This window comes from Pipra filicauda, unplaced genomic scaffold (assembly GCF_003945595.2).
Source record: "Pipra filicauda isolate LSUMZ 115617 unplaced genomic scaffold, ASM394559v2 scaffold5_size6683894_pilon, whole genome shotgun sequence".
Lineage (NCBI taxonomy): Eukaryota > Metazoa > Chordata > Aves > Passeriformes > Pipridae > Pipra > Pipra filicauda.
In genome coordinates, this window is record NW_024104754.1 from 4,056,519 (window position 1) to 4,075,849 (window position 19,331).

Consider the following 19,331-nt stretch of genomic DNA (forward strand, 5'->3'; position numbering starts at 1 on the left):
TCTGTAATCCCAGAGGTTTATAGAAAATACATTTATTTCAGTGAATTGGCTCCATTAGCATCACTACTCTAGAGACTAGAGTTCAAGAGCAATTTCATATTCACATCTTAAACTCTGTGTAACACTAGAAAACATTTTAGCCAATTTCACTAACAATATTTACCTATGCAAGGATTCACTTCACAAACAAATGCTGTATAAGAATCAAGCAATAAAAACCTCCAACAAACCCACGACAAAAAAGGACAATGAAGAGAAACTGACATTTCAGCCACCGAAATATATAAAAGCAAAAAGCCTTTCTCGCTGTTTGTTTTTTTTTGGTTTTTTTTTTTTTTTTTTTAACTACTGCTTCCTTGGCTTACAAAGAGGAGACTACATGTTTGCAAACACTGCTAGTAAAAAGAAAAGCATGTCATCCACATGCATAGATGACCATCTGTTAGATAATGTGAAACTTCATCTGACTATGAAACTACATCAGCCAGAATAGATACAGGTGTTTTAAATGCTACATTTTCACTTATGGAAATGGGTGACCCAAAATGGTAAGCAATATTCTACTAGATAACCTGATAACCTGAAAACACTTTACTAGCAGAAAATTGTTTGTTTGAAATCAAAATTATTTTTTTTTTATCTAAGCCCTCAAGCTTGTGGATACTTTTCATTTGCCACTGTGAATCTTTGTAAAATGTGCATCTCCTTCATTTACTGGTTTGTCTTTTATGTCAGCGCAGTAAGCACAGTATTATAAAATTATTACATTCTCTACAGTTGATTACACACAGGGGAGGGCGATCATGAACTGAAACTGTAGCATTCAAATGTGATCTGCCTATGGCTGTGCAACTAAATGAAACTCAAAGACAATCAGCCTTCATAAGTAACAGTTAAATGCAAAATTAATGACAAACAAACTAATAAAGGCATGGAATTCTTCAAAATCAGGAAGGCAGCTCCCATGTAAACTACAGGAACCTTTGAAACTAAGAGACGTATTTAGCCAGTACCATTGTCTGTCTCTTGATAGTCTCACCCTGTGGGTAGTGGGCAAGAGAATAAACAACATATATGAAGCATTTTATTTTAAATAAAAAATGAAATTGGGTGGTTTACTTGATTGAGAGAAGGAAGACGAGAAATTGTTGGATTTGGCCTCAGTGCAAAGAATATCTGGAGACTGCTGAGATTTTCAATAAACTTTCTGTAAAGGCATCTACCTTCTCACAGAGAAGCAGGAACGATCTAAAAACTTGTTTCAACTTCTGCACACAATAGCAGTGAGAACATTTCTAGAACTATTGGGAATTTCTCTACGTATTAGGAAAATTCTCTTTAGTTAACCAAACAGGTTTTTAAACCTTTGCATAAATAAAAGATGCCAGTCTGAAACTCAGGTTTTTTGGGGTTTGGGTTTTGTCTTTTTTTTTTTTTTTTTTTCAGAAACTGTAGGGTAAAATAAAGAAATTAAATTAGCAGCTAACACTAAACTTCCAGCGATTTAGTAAAACCACATAAACTAGTTTACTCCTTTACACAGCATAATAAAGATATTTTTAAAGTGGCTAAGTGCCAACTCCTGCTTAGGTTAGGTCATCATACTAAAATAGTTACTGATACTGTGAGAGGATAGAGATAACCAAGACTAAAGAAACGTTGGCTTTAATGGTAGGTTTTTATAATGCTGCTTCTCCTGACATAATTTTTCAGATAAGGAAAAATTTTTAATGTATGTGCTTAACTGTGCTTTATTCTACTCAAAATTCTTGCAGAATACCCTCTTTTGAACTCTCCATGCTACTTTATGATGGAAAACGCCATTAAAAAGTATAGGCAATGTGTCTGACTGGGGAAAGTTCGTGAAACTTATTGCTTGGATTTGTTTTGCTATTCATCCGGAATACCAGTTCAAAGGGTGAGCGCCAAACAGGCTCTGGAGAGCCAATCTTTAGCTGCGTCCTTGCAGCATTTCCAGAATAAAAACGATACGTGGGGAAGAACAACTTCTCCTGGAAGGTCCTGGGCGCCTCAGGCACATTCTGATACTCCTGAGGAAGTCCCCCGTAAACACCGCATCTCCTCCTTCCTTCTCTTCCGCACAAAGCACGGCCTCCCTCCTCGCCGAGCCCTCAGACGCGCGGACACCGCCCTGCAGGGGCCGCACCGCCCGCAGGGCGGGGCCACGTCCGGGGGGCGGGGCCGCCCCGCGCGCCAGTCGCGGCTGCGCCGGCGCCGCCACTCCCACAGCGGGCGGGCGGAGGTTCGTGCGCGGGGCCAGCGGCCGGCGTGGGACCGACGGGGGCGAGAAGGCGCTTTCGCTGAACGCTCGGCACGGTGATATCTTATCTTTTCTCGCTTCTCGACCCCTCTGCCCATCTTTCCTCTCCTCACCTTCCCTCGCTCCCAGCCTTTTCTGCCCCCCCGGCGGGGCGCGCGGGCGGGGGAGAGGGGCGGCGGGCCCTGAGGAGAAAAACGTTAATGGCCGGAGCGCGCGGGTGCGCGCGGCCCGAGCCCGCCTTCCCGCCACGTGACACCCCCCCACGCCCTCCTCCCTTTCCCGCTCGGCTCCATATTGGCGCTGCGCGAGGCAAGTCCGGGCACAAAATGGAGGTAACGGGGAGTGGGCCTCGCCGGGCTCGGCCAAGGCGGGGGTCGAAGGAGAGGCCAGGCCAGGCCAGGCGGCTCGTCGCGCGGAGCCGGAGCAGCTCGATCTCTACCCGAGCTCTCAGGCGCAGGCGGGCGGGAGGGCGCGGAGCGAGGGTGGGGGGCACCTCACGGAGCCCTTCGCGGTTCCCGTGGCCGCCGCCTCCTTGTAGCGTTCCTGGCGCGCTCCAGATCCGCTTTCCCCGGCGACGCGGCGCTTTATTCCGCAATGGCGCGGGCAGGAAAAGGGAGGGAGCGGGAGAGCGGCGCTTCCGCCGCGCGGCCCCGCGAGCTGCGGCCGCCATTTTGCAGCGCTCTGGCGTGTGGGCGAGAGCGGCCCGGCCCTCGGCCTGGGGCAGGGCTGTGGGTAGCAGAGTCCTCCGCAGCAGTCCTGGGCACACCGAAACACCTGGGCGCGGATTCAGGCGGGAGTAGGGAGAGGCGAGCCCCACACGTGCCTGTGTCATTGTTCTGCCCTCCCTGTGTTCTCCCCTCCCCCCACGTAAGTTACCCGAGTAGTGCGCCAGGGACATTTTTTCCACACTCGCTTTCCTCAGAACAGACTTTTAAAGCGTTAAGATCATTAGGTGCAGTACGCTGCTTCTCGTAGAGGAATGCTGATACACGTTGCGACACCTCCCTAATATCTCTCACCCCTTTCTAGGGGGAGTTAACACGTGTAGCGAGCCTCTGCTCTCTTCCCTTTCTTCACTACCCCAACCACACATGCACAAAAGTCACGACATTTGGTGGCATCCAGCCATGATCTTGGTGTGGTTGCACGAAGAGGCAGCCCTGTACAAACCTTGGTTCAGATATCCTGAACTTTATTGAAGTCGAGATCAAATGCAGACTGAAGTAATCATCCCTGCCCTACCTGGAGGGAAATGGTCATTATCTTCCCCCTTTGCTTTTCTTTCCTCGAAACCTTTTCTCAAAGGCTTTTTTCTCAAGTATTTCAGAGTGTGGTGAGAAGAATAGTGCAGATTCTTTTGTGTGCTGTTTATTCCCTTCATTGCAAGATGAAACCCTATAAAATTAAGATCAGAAAACAAGAGATCACACTAGTGATCTACATCAACTACTGTTCCTGCATTAAAAGCGGAGAAGAAACTGGATCCCTTAGCAAAACAGCTAAAAATAACTTTTCCATGTAAGCAATTGTTTTAGCAGCTTCAGGGTTTAAGTGGAGGGGTTGATGTAGTCAAAGCATTTGAACATGCTTCTGTAAAGCTTGAAAATCCATCACATAAGATACTAAGCTTTTATCTTGGCAATTTTTTTCCCAGGCAGACATTCCTGTTGGCATTGGGAATAAACTACCAACACACCTAAAGCTGAAAATAATTTTTTCCCCACTTTAACTTTTAGGTTTACTACAGTACACTAAGTGTGTGCACTTTAGGTCTAACTTTAGCTATTTACAGAAAAGACTGATATATCTCCATAGTATTCTCTGATTGGACAGGAAAACCTCCATCTTGGGAATGTCTGTTTTGCCTCTGTTAGCTCCTTGTCTCCTGTAAGAGATACAGCAGCACTGTAAGTTCCTTTGAGTAGTGAGACGTCTCCTAATGACTTTTTCTCATTATAAGCTAAGAGATTTGCTCTGAGACTACTTTCATTTCTGTAGTGAAGTTGCAGTATGTAAGTGTTCAATGCTAGTTTAACTAGCATTTAGTGATAGCTGTGTTCCAACTGAGCTGGTGGTGTGGCATTAGCAAGGAGACAATACTGTTCTGACCGTCATGGCCTGCAGAGACCATGCCCGGGAGCTTAATGTTGGCCAGCACTGAGCCTCACCGGGGGAAGCAGCAGGTGACAAAGTTAGAGAGGGATTGCATACTTTCCATTACTTACAAAAGTATTTAAATAAGTTTGTCCCTTTCCTCCTAACAATTCCTGAAGTTGTATTTTGCCATACAGCCAGTTTATAAAAAGCCTTTGAACTGTTAATGGTCTGTTCCATACCTGGCATGTATGACTTCAAGAACTGAACAGCTCAGTTGAAGCACTTAATATCCTAATACCTCCTAAGTCAAACTGTTGTTTGATTTAATGGATTTCAAGAGGAGGTTTAATATTGTGTAGAGAGGAATTAAAGATAATACAAACACTTCGATGTTACTTAATAAAACCTTTAAAATTGTTAATGCGTTAAATCATTATACTCAAGATTTCACAGTTGAGTTTAATTTAAAGCTGTATTTTAACATGGAATTCTATTAGACAATAATTTCCACTATGAATAACAGCACATATTGGTCATTAGTAGAGACCTGTCTGCCTTTCCGTATGCAGTATTTGCATGAAGAAAACTTTTAAAAAAAAACCCAACCCAAACAAACAACCCCCACAGAAACACACCTAATCTTGTAGATATCTGTGATTTTAATACACCACAAGAGTAGTTTTACTGAAGTATGTTATAAAATATACAGTATTGCATTTTAGTGACTGTAATAAAGCTTCAGTAAACATCCAAAGTAGTGATGAATTGTGGTCAGATACCAATGCGCTAATACTAAGGCAAGTAACTTGAAAATCTCAAAAAATTTTAAAGAATAAAGGCTGTAGGGAACATTTTTTTGTTTAAATGTATAGGTATGGGTTCATCCACTGAGGTTATCTTGTAGAAGATGTAATTTTTGTAATGATACATACATAACTTTATATAATACAGTAATCAAATAGATAATTTGGAAGCAAAAGTAATGTAAATGTCTAGTGTTACATATTGCTGAGGATCAGATGTTAAAATTCCTGATGTTGCAAGAGACAGTCAGTAAATTCCACTGCTGATAGTGGTAAATGGTTTTCAGTACAGAAAACATTGTAAGACATCCTTTAGTGTTCCAGGATGCTGGATTGCTGATTACAATAGGTTACCATCAGATAGTTCTTACTAGCACTATTTGCAAAATGTTAAGTGTTTTGGGGTTTAAAACCCAGAGATTTTAGATTTATATATATTTATATATATATATTTATATATATATTTAGAATTTATATAGTGGTTTTGGGTATCAGAGGTGGCATTTGCTTGCCCTGTATCAGTTGTATCCGTGATAGTTATGTAAGACAGTAACAGATACAGGTTTTCTGCAGATTTTAGCATTGTACCTAGGTATTCCAACAGTTGTAAAATGAGCTTTACTAGGATAGCAGATGTTCCTTCTGCAGCTCTTCATAATCATCAGCAAATAGGCTGAGGATTTTTACCCTTTTAAATACTTGGATTTTTTTTCCTGCTTTTACCTGTTTAGCCCCGTAAAGCCACACCTGTGCATTTCAGCCAGAGAAGGCCCTGTGTCACAGGAATTGGGGTAAGTGCTGACTTATCCAACCTGTTTTCTAGGTTTCCTAGATCTAAAAGAAAGGCTGAGTTAGAGTACCCTTCCAAAATGGCTGCTATTAAGGAAGAGAGAGAGGTGGAAGACTACAAGAGGAAAGGAAGACGATCCTCACAGGTGAGAGGGTTGTTTTTTTTATTTAAAAATACAAGTTTTAAGGGGAAACAAAAGAGAAAAAAACCCAAGTTACTAATTTCTATCTGATATATTAATAAATGGCTTTTTTTTCTACCTTCTTCATCCCCGTGTTAGCAGAGTAACTTTAAATTGCAGTTTATTGCTTACAGTTTTAAGGGGTGGGGTGTTAGCGTAACGGGGAAATTTTGCTTTTCTAGTTTTCTGTTAAAACAAAACCAATTAAATATATGTTTCTGATTAAAGCAAGCTGTAATTATTGAAAAATTCATGCATCCTCAGAGTATCAGCAGGAACTTGAATACTTCATATCTTCAAAGTTCTGTTTTTAGTGGGAATGAAGACAGGTTCCTTTTTTCTTTTTTCTTTTTTTTTTTTATGAAAAAATGGTTGCCTGATAGTCACTGCAAATGAAAGCGAGCTGTACTAAGTAAAAATAACTGTTTTCTTTTGCTTCTAGCAGAAATACCGTAGACTGAATAAGGTGCGTAGTATAGAGAAGATGTTGGGGCTGTTTCTGGGAGGATGGGAGCTAGTTACTTTGGGGCAGGGTGTGGAAATGGGAGGGGGGTGAGGGTCTTGATACCCTTCAGAAGGTAATTTTAAGATCAGCAAAAAGGGTGTTAAATATGTCTATATAGTTTGTAACTGAGGCATTTTCTGATTGTTTATTTCGATTTGCTTGCTTTCTAACATCATTTTTTCAGGATGCCTGAATAGCTAGTTGAAACCAACTTTTTTCTGGAATGATATACTACTGCAATGTGGGAGGGCCTCTACACTTGGGTTAAGAACAAACCTTGTTAGAGTTGCATGCGTCTGGTAGCGTGTGTGTAAAGTCCTTCTGGAAGGAATGTTGAAACTCTCTGACTGATTTGGACTTTAGATAGAGTGTAACTGAGGTTGCTCAGCTGCATACTTGTAGTTCACAAGCTTTGTAGTTCACAAAAGTAGCTTGCCCTGGAATGATTTTAAAACCTATAGAGTTTGTAGAGAAACTGTTTCACAGAGGTGCTGAGGCCACAGTTGCCTGTCAGCTTTCCCGTTTCAGAAGACAGTCTAGGATTGTACTGCCTGGGGGACAGGATGGTCTCACATTTAGCCACAGCTGCCTGTAGGTGTGGTGCCAGGCATTTTGTGGACACTTTGTTCATAGAGGTATAATCCATGGGAGGGCTCCACCTGAAACCTGTGCCTCTAGAGAGAAATACTGCAGCTCCAAAAGGCTGATTATTCAAAACCCCTGCCATAGGAAATTTCATTTGATAGCAGCCTCGGGATAGAGGCAGTATGTATCTACAGCAGCATTGTCAAAAGGTGTCCGGATTTCTGCAAAGATGAGGATTCTGGCTGCCATCTTTTGCTCCCCTCTGATGAGAGGTACAGTTAGGTTGTGCTGAGCGTTGGGGGGTTTAGGTAGGACCTAGGAACCAGTGTTTCGACGTTGCTGGCGGGAGAAGGTGAGCGGAGGGGCCCACGCAGTCCCCTCAGCGCCGGCCTGTCCCTGCCCTCCTGCCGGGCCGGCGGGCCCCGCCCATGGCGCCACTGCGGCGCTGGGATCTGACGGCGCGGCCCCGCCCCCGGCTCCATATTGACGGCGGAGGAGACACGGCCGCTCACAAAATGGAGGCGGTCGGGACTGCGCAGAGCCTTGGCTTTAGGGAGGAAGGCAGTAGTCGAGGCAGGAAAGAAAGTTTCCCGCCTCATCAGAGCCTATTAGTGTGCTTGGAAGCCCCTTAAACAGTTCCAGGGGAGAAACAGCGTTTTGGCGGCTAAATGCAGGCTGGGCCTTCTTACAGCTTAAACTCTCCGCCCCCGTAGAGGAGAGCTGCAAAATGGCGTGCTGGCCTGCGGTGTCAGCGGAGTAGGAGGCCGCCTGCTGATTTTGTTGGAGCAGTGTGGTAGTTAAACTAAGGAGGAAGGGAGAGAGGTGTTGCACAGCATTTGCTGCTCAGGAGAGACTGCTGCTATGAGTAACCTCCAGCAGAACAACCGAGAAAACAGCGCTTTGTCATATAGGACAGCACTGAAAACCCCAGTGAGAACAAACTGCCTGGAAAAAAACTAATTCCTTAAGAAAATGCTGCCTTTTATTTTTATGTAGAGTTCCTATAACATAGGTGTGTCCTGAGGATAATTTCTCTCTAATGAAAGAGAAACTATAACAGCAGGTGTTCTTGTTCCTGTATGAGAACAGCAGTTCATGTGCACATAATAACAATAAGCTGAGAAGGACTTCACTTTTCCTTTCAGGAATGACCTGAAAAGTTGTGTGGTCATTCTTTTAGGGTAAAAGCAGTCTGAGTTGTTAGCTGAAAACCATCATAGCCTTGAGAGATATTAGAGAACTGTAGAAGTTTGTCTAGTTTTTCCTTATATAGGTTTTTTGTTTTGGAGGAGTCCGAACTCTGTAGTTTCACAAAATAAATTTCCTTTAATATATGTAAGAGACTTTGAAACACTCAGTGTTCCCAGCTTTAACATGACCCAGGTAAAAATTACATATTGTCTGTAGATTTAAAAAAAACAGCAACAGAAAACAACACTTGGCCTAAAGCAGTTTCCGTATGCAGTGGGTGTGTTACCCTATAAAATTTTAAGTTTACATGTTGTTAGAAGGGAGATTTTATTTATTATACTTTTGTAGTCCAGACCACTTAGAAGACCGTAGAAAAGAAGCTTAACTTTGTAGTCCTAGGATTGTTGACTGTTAATCATTTATATAATGTTCCTGCAGTAACAAGGCCATAAATAGAAAACTATAACTGAGAATGCTCGTGCTGTTTCTCAAAAAGTTTAGCAGGTGTGAAAGCAGGAATTTGCTTCTCAGACAGTTTCTCATTGTCGTCGTAGGTGTTGTTTCCTGTAGTACAACCTGAACATTATAAACCAACAATTTCCTAAAGCACTGTGTAAATCAGAAAATCTCACTCAAAGGGATGCTTTCCTGGCTATTCCTAGCACCTTAGCAGAGCTTAAAGCACCTAAGGTTTGAAGCAAGATGTCTACACATAGAAGTCTGTGGCTGGTTTTATGTAGTTCACCTCTCACAATAATGCTGCATCTAGTCTGGTTCAGCGCACTGCAGCAGAAACAGCGAAGCCTGTTGCGCATTTGTGCTGCAGAACTGAAGTCATACATAGTATAGCTGGCCAGTACCTTGTGGAGTGTTTCACATGCACAGAAGTTCATGATTGCAAAACAAGGTTTTAATTTGGTTGCCTTTTGGTAAGACTTCCCTTACAGTGGAAGAAAGTTTTAAAATAATATTTCGTAAACTCCTGTCAAAGGTGTGGGGAAATTCCCTGCCTACTAAAAAAATGCAGCACTGAAAGCAGAAACACAATTGTACTTGTAAGCCCACTTTAATCATTCTATAGAAAACTGGGCTCTAAAACTTCATTTTAAAATGTGACTGCTCATATATAGGCAATGTTGTCAAAAGCTTCAATTAAACTCATTTCTGCATCCTTAAATTTTTTATAGTTTTTTGTGATTATGCTTCATGAAATGTTAGAACTTTATCCAGCGGTGCTTCATCGCTAGTCCCTACAGAGCAATCTGCAACTCAAAGATAGGCATAGAATGAATGCACTTCCAGGGGGTGGGGAGCAACCAAGTTATTTAGTATATTGAAATTCTTTTACTGTTTGCATTGGAACACTCTTAAGGTTGTTAGTTAGTTAGTATTTTAATTAAAATCACACCTCATTAATTGTTTATTATGCTGCTGTCTTATACCCATTAGAAGTCATTGTTTTTATGTAAATATATTCCACCTATTTGTAGGTATAATGTGCACAGATAATTTTTAGTAATTCTGTGAAATTTTAATTCTGTAATTTGTATTCAAAATATGTTTTTGATTTTTGATTTTGTAGGGCCATGAGCCGAAGGAGCCAGAGCAGTTGCGAAAGCTGTTCATTGGAGGTCTGAGCTTTGAAACAACAGATGATAGCTTGAGAGAGCACTTTGAAAAATGGGGCACACTCACGGACTGTGTGGTAAAGTGTCTAATAATAGTTGGTGGTTTTGAAAGGGTATAGGTACTTAATCTAGGACAGAGATGCAGATACCTCCTGTGTTCTTGCAGGTGATGAGAGACCCCCAGACAAAACGTTCCAGAGGCTTTGGCTTTGTGACTTACTCTTGTGTGGAGGAGGTGGATGCTGCCATGAGTGCTCGACCACATAAGGTTGATGGGCGCGTGGTTGAACCAAAGAGAGCAGTTTCGAGGGAGGTGAGTTAGTGTTTCAGTTAACCTTTTTTCCTAGTGTTTACCTAATAATGTGAAGTACTGAATGTCATTTTTGGCACTTCAGGATTCTGTAAAGCCTGGGGCACATCTCACAGTAAAGAAAATATTTGTTGGTGGAATTAAAGAAGATACAGAAGAATATAATTTAAGGGAGTACTTTGAAAAATACGGCAAGATTGAAACCATAGAAGTCATGGAAGACAGGCAGAGTGGAAAGAAAAGAGGCTTCGCTTTTGTAACTTTTGATGATCATGACACAGTTGATAAAATTGTTGGTATGTAACTCTTCATTGAGTACTACTTTTGTGGGATAAGTGTTAGTGTAAGACTTCAGAACAGCAACATGTGGAATGAGGTGTTTGCATAGTCAACTGCTTTACTGTTGTAAGAGATGGGGTCAGTTTCATTTTTCTTTTAAAAGTTGTGCTCATGCCTTACAGTAGCTGTCTCTGAGAGTTTTACAGCATATTATTGTGATGTGATTTTCTAACTTTGCTATTTCACAATTTTCTGTAGTTCAGAAATATCATACTATAAATGGACATAACTGTGAAGTGAAAAAAGCTCTCTCAAAACAAGAGATGCAGACTGCTAGCTCTCAGAGAGGTGAGTTGTAGTTGTGCATAGTTATTTTATGTAACGGACTTTCAATTAATGTAATTCAAGTGAAATATTTTGTAGGTCGTGGGGGTGGCTCCGGCAACTTTATGGGCCGTGGAAACTTTGGAGGCGGTGGAGGGAACTTTGGCCGAGGAGGAAACTTTGGTGGGAGAGGTAAATGACTGGACTATTTATATAGAATGTGATTTCTGGTGTAGTTTGTTTTTTTTTTATTTCCTGTGTCAGTTGGCTTAAACATTTAACATGTGTGTTCAGGAAAACATTCTCATCTGTTTTGTGTTCTAGGAGGCTATGGGGGTGGTGGTGGCGGTGGTGGGAGCAGAGGAAGCTTTGGGGGTGGTGACGGATACAATGGATTTGGTGATGGTAAGTGTATTGTTCACTTTCTTTTTCCCCACACTGTTAGAACAAGCTGTAAGTCTTGCATTCACCTTCAAAACAAAATCTGCTTTGGTGATAATGTGATAATAGTGATAATGGAAGTTAAATGTCTACATTGTAGAGCTGTGAAGAATTAGTGGTTTTTTTGTTTTCCCCACAAAATGTGGGATGGATGGACAAAAATACTCCTTTGTATTTACCCTTTAAATAATCTCATATTATGAGGTCATGAGACAGCTGTTAAAGATCATTTAAGATTCTGCTGTCAGTTGAAAAGACTAAAACTGAACAAAGCAATGGCCAGCTATCATACCAGAAATGTTTTCAATCAGCTGTAAGAGTTTTCATGACTGGGTAGTATCTTTTTCATTATGAAGTTTGGATGAGTATCCAGAATGCATCTGAAGAGAAATGTGTACATTACCAAAAGGCCAAAAAGGACAATTATCAATAGTCAGAAAGGGACGAGGGAAGTAGTATGTGATTACTTGGGTCCTGACTTTATAAACATGGGGAATTTTTTCAGTTAAATAGCTTAGATAAAGTTGGAACCACAATGAGTATAATAAAGGGAAAATGCTGTGGGAGATTTTTATTGTGTTGGTTTGGGTTTTTTTTGTTAAATGGACCTTTCCTTGCCGGTATTTGGCTTTGGTGTGTTTAGTTTGACTTTTTTATTCAAAGGTGGCAACTATGGAGGTGGTCCTGGCTATGGCAGCAGAGGAGGTTATGGTGGTGGTGGAGGACCAGGATATGGAAACCCAGGTGGTGGATATGGAGGTGGTGGAGGAGGATATGATGGCTACAATGAAGGAGGAAATTTTGGTGGTGGTAAGATGCCAACTTTAATTAGACATCCATATTTTTTAGTCAGGTCTCATTTTACAGTGCCTGAAATATGGTGCTGGAATATGTATAAAATGGGTTGTACAAGTAGGTTTTAACATAGAATGCCATGTTGCATAAGGAGAGTTCTTTTCAGTGTGGATCAGCTTTGATACGCTATAACATGATGTTGCCTGGGATGTATTTTTCAAAAAGTTTCAGCTGTAGGTCTGTGTGTGGAGGTAGAGTATTAAAGATTTTGACCATTTTAAATACGCTGTTTTCCTCAGATACCAGTTCACATCATGTAGATCACATCTTCCTTTCCAAGGACTGTGAATATAAGTTTTTATAAGCTTTTTTTATTGTTTGCCCCAAATTTGGGAAGTCAAGCTGCAAAAGCTGCTGCATACTTTATTATACTTTCTGATGTACATTTGCAGCGTGCCCGTTACACTTCTATCACTTTTTGGAGCAAATAGTGTGTAATTTACATTGTTGTCATACATGCAGAGTGTTGGGCAGTGGAAAAATGATGGTGAAACTCATGTGCTTTTCTTACTTTAAGGACCTTTAATTGTGTTAACATCAAATTGCCTACTCAAATCGATAAATTTTCCAATGTTAAGGGTTTTCTGTTATTCATACATTTTGCATAAAGGTAGCATGCAAAATGCTTGAACTTCATTTGAAATAGTTTTAAACTATTACTTTCACGTTGGATACCATAATTTCCAGGCTTTGTGCCCTAAGAGTTGATCAAACATGACTTTATAAATTTGTGTTTGTTTCAGGTAATTATGGTGGAAGTGGAAACTACAATGATTTTGGCAATTACAGTGGACAGCAGCAGTCTAACTATGGTCCCATGAAAGGTGGTGGTAGCTTTGGTGGCAGAAGTTCAGGCAGTCCCTATGGTGGTAAGCATGATTTTGTATAGAGAATGTTTTTTTGAGTTAAAATCCCTTGTTATTCTTGTATTTCAATATACATCCTATTTTTGTAGGTGGTTATGGATCTGGAAGTGGAAGTGGGGGCTATGGTGGTAGAAGATTCTAAAAATGCTACCAGAAAAAGGGTAGGTGTAATGTATATTTATAATGATGATTAATAATGTGCAACTGTTCACTGAGAGTAATAATTTTCTTATCCTGTATTCAACAGGCTACAGTTCTTAGCAGGAGAGAGAGCGAGGAGTTGTCAGGAAAGCTGCAGGTTACTTTGAGACAGTCGTCCCAAATGAATTAGAGGAACTGTAAAATCTGCCACAGAAGGAACGATGATCCATAGTCAGAAAAGTTACTGCAGCTTAAACAGGAAACCCTTCTTGATCAGGACTGTCATAGCCACAGTTTGCAAAAAGTGCAGCTATTGATTAATGCAATGTAGTGTCGATTAGATGTACATTCCTGAGGTCTTTCTCTGTTGTAGCTTTGTCTTTCTTTTTTCTTTTTATTTTCCCATTACATCAGGTATATTGCCCTGTAAATTGTGGTAGTGGTACCAGGAATAAACAAATCAATGATTTTTTAACTTTTCAATATTTGTGTAGTTCAGTTTTTCCACATTTAGTACAGAGAACTATAACAGAAATAAAATGTAGTTTAGGGTGTTTCCTTGTTAGTTAATAGAGAAGATTAATGCATTTCTCAATTACTATTTTGTATTAATTTAAAGTTAACAATAGAAACACCTATTGATTTGCAGTCTTAAGGGTCTAGTCTCAGTGTATATACGTAACTGTCATTGACATGACTTACATAGGCATACAGAGGGAAAACATCTGTATGTTGCATTATAGTTTGTTTAGATGTATAACTAGGATTGAGTTACTCAAATTAGTGTTTGTGAATCATAGAACTAAGCTTTACCTTAATGAAAATTTAAAATTACTTTTTGGTTTGTGCATATTTTTTTAATTTGTAGTTCTGTATTAGTACTAGCGCTTCAAGAAAATAAGGCATGATAAATATTTTAACAAGACCAACTTTAGACACATGAAAGCTGTCTCCCGTCTCATTTGAGATGCATAAGGGATAACTGAAGTTGTTTAAGTCTTGGGTTAAGAGAAAAAGAAACTTGCTTTTTACCTTTATATTTATTGTAATTCCCGAGAAGTTAAGGTGGGGGGAATCAAGTGCCTGTTTCCTTGAGATATACAATGAATCTGTTTCAATAAAACTATACTTTGGGGAGGGTGGCTTGGAATTTTCATCCCCTTCCTTTGTCCCCATTTCCTTTTCCCTCACACCAGACTGCACTGTTTCAATTAAATGAGGCGTCATAGTGAGAGTAATAGGTATGTTCCTCAATAATTTAATGGCTATATACTTTCTTGCGTGCACCCTAGGCAATTTTCTGGACACATTCTTCTGACTGGGAGCCAAGGGTAGCGCAGGTGTAATCACTGACAGTCCCAGGTAATGCGTTCCAAAAGCCCATTCCCCGTGGGCTCTGAAGTAGTATAGTTTGTAAGCTGTTTCCCTTGCAGATGTCTGTGCTCAGCTAAGAGCTTGAAAATAAAACACCATCTAGTTGTATTTTTCCGACTAGAAACACTTCCCACGATGTAGAATGTACAGTCTCAAGTTCCCCCAGGCAGAGCGATAGTGTGCTGCGACTGGATTTGGTGCACTGGAGTAGCAAATGTTACCAGCGCATATGGCTAGAAATGGTACTCCATTCTCACTTCTGACCTCCAAATTAAGGCACTGCAGTCTGTCCTGTCCTCATCTGATGTGAATTCTCTTGACTATTGCCAGGCCAGTGCTTGCTGTCAATTCAGACTAAGAAGAGTAGGGACCCAGTCAATAAAAGAAAGACACTTGGCAATATGTATTGGAATTACTCACACCTGTTTCACTTCTGGGTCAATGTGCAGTATAAGGTAAATGCAATTCCAGTATAGGAATGAATCTGCAAAGATGTATGAAATGGCTCAAGGCATAATCAGTCATATTAATAATGAATTATAATTTTTAAGAAGTGGTAGAAAAATGAGTGTGTTGTTTGAAAAAAAAAATTAAACTTATGTTATTTAAACACTGTTATTGGAGTGTATTTAGACTGCAGTACACTAAAACAAGGAACCAGTGTCAAGATGGTAGCCTCCAAAATGGATTTCAAAGTCTGCTGCTTATTTTCTGTGGAGTTTTAAAAGATCTCAAAAGTTGAAGCAAGAATTGGTGGTTTAGTGAACGCTTCTGTTGTACATATTCATTTGGGCTTGGGGTGGGGGGGAGGCTGTACTTCAATAAAGGCATTTTTTAAACAACCCATTTGGAGTTTGAAAACATGGGAAACTAAACCACAACTCACTAGGGAGTGAGACACCAAACTACCGACTTGTTTTGTATGTTACTATGCTGTAGAAGATGTGTAGACTTGCACCTGGGGTCTGCAACTGATTGCAGGGACAACTGGAGGATGGGGTTGATGTCCCTTCTGACAATTGATCTGGTATTTCTAAATTTTTTAGAATGTATTGACAGTGTTCTTTTTAACAGGGCCTCTTGTAGCTGTACTGTGACAACAATGTTAACTTTGAAAAATAGTGTCATAATAAACTTTATGAACAAGATCTGTATGCAACCTTTTAAGAGATGGATGTAAGTGACCGCTTTGTAGGTGGGTGGGGTAGCTTAGCTGTTGTTTGTGATGTGGAAAAGTGTAAGCCCTGAGGACAGTGATTCACCAGCTTTTCAGAACCTAGGATGTACTTCTTTGATCCATACATTGCTAAGGAGACTCGTAAGACAGGACTTCAGCAGCCTATTGAGTATGGAGAAGTCAGCCTAATAAAAGAATGACAAGGCAGCAGGAGCAACAGCTTCAACTTCCAGAAAAGTGAAGGCATAAGATACTGTGCTGATAGTGAGCAGCTTTCCCAAGGCTAGTTAAATCTGCTTATCACAGCTGAAATATCGAAGAAAGTCTAGCAAGAGTTCTTCACCTTTTGGAACCTCCTTGAGTGATAGCTACTTGAGTTGACTCAAAATCAATAGGTCTAGCATTTAGACCTGAAAGGAAGGGCAATGAGCATAGGTAAGGTTTGCCTTTAAAATTTTTCATGAATTATAAAGAGTAGCGGAAGGTTTTTTAACAAGGTAAGAGTAATTTCTTTAATTTTCAGGTTGAATGAGAAGCTGCTGCTTGACAAAATGGGGAATGTCTTGCACATCCTCTTCAGTTGAAGGTTTCTGACTGGGTAAGATTTGTAGTGTATAGTAAAACATCTGTTTAACCCTTCTTTCCTTCTAGGCTTTCCTTTGCCAGCCTTTTGATATCAAGGAAAGCCATAAGTAGTAAGGAGCAAGTATTGCAGTATATGTCATCCGGTTCCTATCCAAGAATCTTGTGTTCCTGGCAGATACAAAATTGCTGTGTGTTCCAGATCAACAAGACAAATTGTAAATGTTTTGAAATAGGCACTCTGGTTACTGTAGGGGGGTGTGCTGGGGTCGGGGGTGGGGGGAAATTGTTCTGTGCCATGTAATGGAAAGAGCCCCCAGAAGCCCAGAAAGGCAGCAACGCTGAAGCAGTTCTTCAGTTCTCAGCAGTGTGTGACCTGCTGCTGCATTCATTCTGCACCCTTCAAGAGCCGGGACTTCCCTCCTAGTGAGTGGAGCTTGGCTTACCAGGTGGGGTTGTATGTACCTGTACAAATCAAAGAGCTCCCTTTTAGATTTTGTGTGCTTTTGGGCAGGGTAGTTAAGTGGAGGCCAGTACTGTCACATGATACCCTGAATCCCCAACAGCTTTTGTACAAGTGAAAACTCATGGAATCGGATTTTATGCACATTGGTTCTTAGCGCTTGGAACATGTATTATTTCCTTTTCTGCATCTTTGATCGTTACAGGTCCTTTCATATAGCAGTCCAGCATCCTTTTAAACTTCCTGATACGTTTCTGAGCCTGTGCATCATTTTTATGAGGTCAATTTCCATTTTAGTGTTGGCCATGCTGCAGTTATTCTGAAAATAGTCAAATGGAATCTGCATTTCAGTTTATCAGAGACTGAGGCATATTCACGAACTGATTCAAGTATTTAAACTTTCTGTCTGCCATCTGTAAACTTCCAGAAAGCAGTTCATGATTTAGTAATGTAAAATTAAAAGTTAATTTGGAAGTAATTTACAGAGATTTTCACAAAATCAGGAGCTACTTAATGGAAAATCTCCCAATGACTGTATATATTTTTTAAAAAACTTTGACAAAAGTTTTTGCTTAGCCAAGGTTGAGCCAAAATCTGAAACTGCAGCAGTACAGTTATAGTGTATTATGCCAGTCAGCTTGTTGCAGAGGTGACAAGCTTGCTTGCTTACACCTGGAAGTTGAAAACCTGTGATTTTCCTCTGCTAGGCAGAGCTTCCCCAGGGCATTTGTGTAGCAACAGGTAACAGGGAACAGCATTAGTGTTTCACGATTACTCAGGTGAGGGCAGATGCTGTTGTGCTTGCAAGTATCTTAAGATTGTTTTAACAGAAGTAATTTTTAACAAAAACTTACTAGTTTGTATTCTACTACTAGCCTTTGTATACAGCAGAATTCTACCTTTCCTTAACATTAGAGGATCCCACATTGCTGCAGACTGGTTTTGTGCCCTGGACAGGCCTTTTTGCACTACATAAAGAACTAAATATTCACTGTTAAAATTATTTTCACACTTTGATTCATAACACTCTTATTAGACTAATTGGCTTAGGTTCAATTATTCGTACCCTAATTTGTTCAGAAATAACTTTGTCAAAGATAAACACGTTCTTGGAGGGACTACTTGGTCAAGTGTAGCTTTGTCTAAGAGTCACTTTGAAGAGTTGAGAATGTTATTTTATAGCCACCTTTTTTCTTTACTGGCTGCTGTTGAAAATAGCAGCTGTAAATAACGATGGAGATCTAAAGATGCAAAGTTAATGAAGCACTGGTCCCTAAGCTGCAGTTGTACAGAAGTTTATTTGAAAACAAAGATGGTACTTCCAGGTAGTAAGGAGGGTTTCCCCAAAAGTAGGCCAGGTTGATGCAGATGTGTTAAGTATGTTATTACATAACATGAAAATTGAACACAGCATCTTAACTTTTATATCTGTTTAATATTTAAAGCTCTTAGTCTTTCAAGCATTGATTGTGTGATGTACTGATGTGCTGTCTTTGGTTCCTGTGTTTAAGACATTAACATGTTTTCATATGCTGTCTGCACTGGGGTGGAATGTTCTCTTAAAAATCAGTCTGTGGTCTCTGACAAGTGCCTGTATCTTAAATTGTGTGGAGCATGTAGGATCTTGAGTATCACTGAAATTCAGATATCTGATGGATGATTCTTTTTCTGCTGTGGGTGCTACAGGTTGCCATCTCTATCTATTAGCTTTTTCCTGAACTAAAGTAATCCAAGTATCTCCAAGTAGAAGAAAAATGGCCTTCATGTAGAAGATAATATCGCAAGACTGGAAACAGAATAAAATGGTATCATAACTGGCAAAGACTTCAAGAGCAATGGTGCTAGTGTGCTGGAATCTCAGAACTTGTGGTTAAACAAGTTAAAATAGCATAGAAATTAAAAAATTCAGTATAGTCCATAATGGATGAAATTTGTTTAAAATATTTCAATTTTGTATCAGAATAAAGTGTATATTGTCAAATGACTTACAATATAAAATGCGTTGCCATCACCTTTTTTTAGCGCTGTGATGAACACAAAGTGGTCTTGAATTATTGCAACACGTTTTCTTACAGGATCATCTTTCCAACTTGGGGACTGCAAGTCAGAAAACCTTGGTTCAGCCCATCTTTTCAGCTTTACTTTTAACAGTTTTAAAACTGGATGTTTTGATCAAGAAATAAATGGTTTCCATGTGGAAAATTGTCAGCATATAAGGTCAGCATTGTGATGCTTTAGACTTGTCAGTGTCTCTAGCCACTCTCAGGTTTGGGAATATACTCTGTACCTCAGTAATAATAATAAAGGTTATAGTTTGCACTATGAAGTTTTTACATACATGAGTGGTGTGGAATTTTTTTCATTAATGTTGGATGTTTCAATGCGAGTACAGTATTCACTGTGTTCATGATGTGAATACTGGTTTAGATGGAATGCAAGTTGTCACAGTCTGAGTTCC

The 19,331-nt window shown here is 40.3% G+C and overlaps 1 protein-coding gene across 10 annotated transcripts; it reads left to right on the plus strand.

Moving 5' to 3' along the window:
- The first annotated feature begins 2,209 nt into the window (after window positions 1-2,209).
- HNRNPA3 (heterogeneous nuclear ribonucleoprotein A3) lies at window positions 2,210-19,208 on the plus strand. Of its 10 annotated transcripts, none has more exons than XR_005566005.1 (14): window positions 2,847-3,799; window positions 6,005-6,116; window positions 6,595-6,618; window positions 10,016-10,138; window positions 10,228-10,374; window positions 10,457-10,667; window positions 10,909-10,998; window positions 11,059-11,166; window positions 11,299-11,379; window positions 12,079-12,225; window positions 13,014-13,139; window positions 13,226-13,297; window positions 16,352-16,426; window positions 18,560-19,208. XR_005566005.1 is itself a non-coding variant. In XM_027733713.2 (13 exons), exons 2-12 carry the CDS (start codon window positions 6,051-6,053, stop codon window positions 13,276-13,278), a joined length of 1,176 nt encoding a protein of 391 aa, XP_027589514.1. In that variant the 5' UTR covers window positions 2,239-2,337; window positions 6,005-6,050; the 3' UTR covers window positions 13,279-13,297; window positions 13,384-15,799. The 10 variants fall into 10 exon arrangements, 8 of the variants coding, with proteins under 8 accessions (XP_027589520.1, XP_027589514.1, XP_027589517.1 ...); XR_005566006.1 differs by having other exon boundaries at window positions 18,949-19,208; XM_027733713.2 differs by lacking the exons at window positions 2,847-3,799; window positions 16,352-16,426; window positions 18,560-19,208 and adding exons at window positions 2,239-2,337; window positions 13,384-15,799.
- Window positions 19,209-19,331: the final 123 nt, after the last annotated feature.

What these genes read in the sequence shown, in the direction of transcription:
- HNRNPA3 (XM_039387929.1), top strand. Translation starts at nt 3,534, where the DNA reads ATGGTCATTATCTTCCCCCTTTGCTTTTCTTTCCTCGAAACCTTTTCT. An exon ending in AATACCGTAGACTGAATAAG is followed by an intron (nt 6,619 to 10,015) that starts GTGCGTAGTATA and finishes TTGATTTTGTAG; the next exon opens with GGCCATGAGCCGAAGGAGCC. An exon ending in AGGAGGAAATTTTGGTGGTG is followed by an intron (nt 12,226 to 13,013) that starts GTAAGATGCCAA and finishes TGTTTGTTTCAG; the next exon opens with GTAATTATGGTGGAAGTGGA.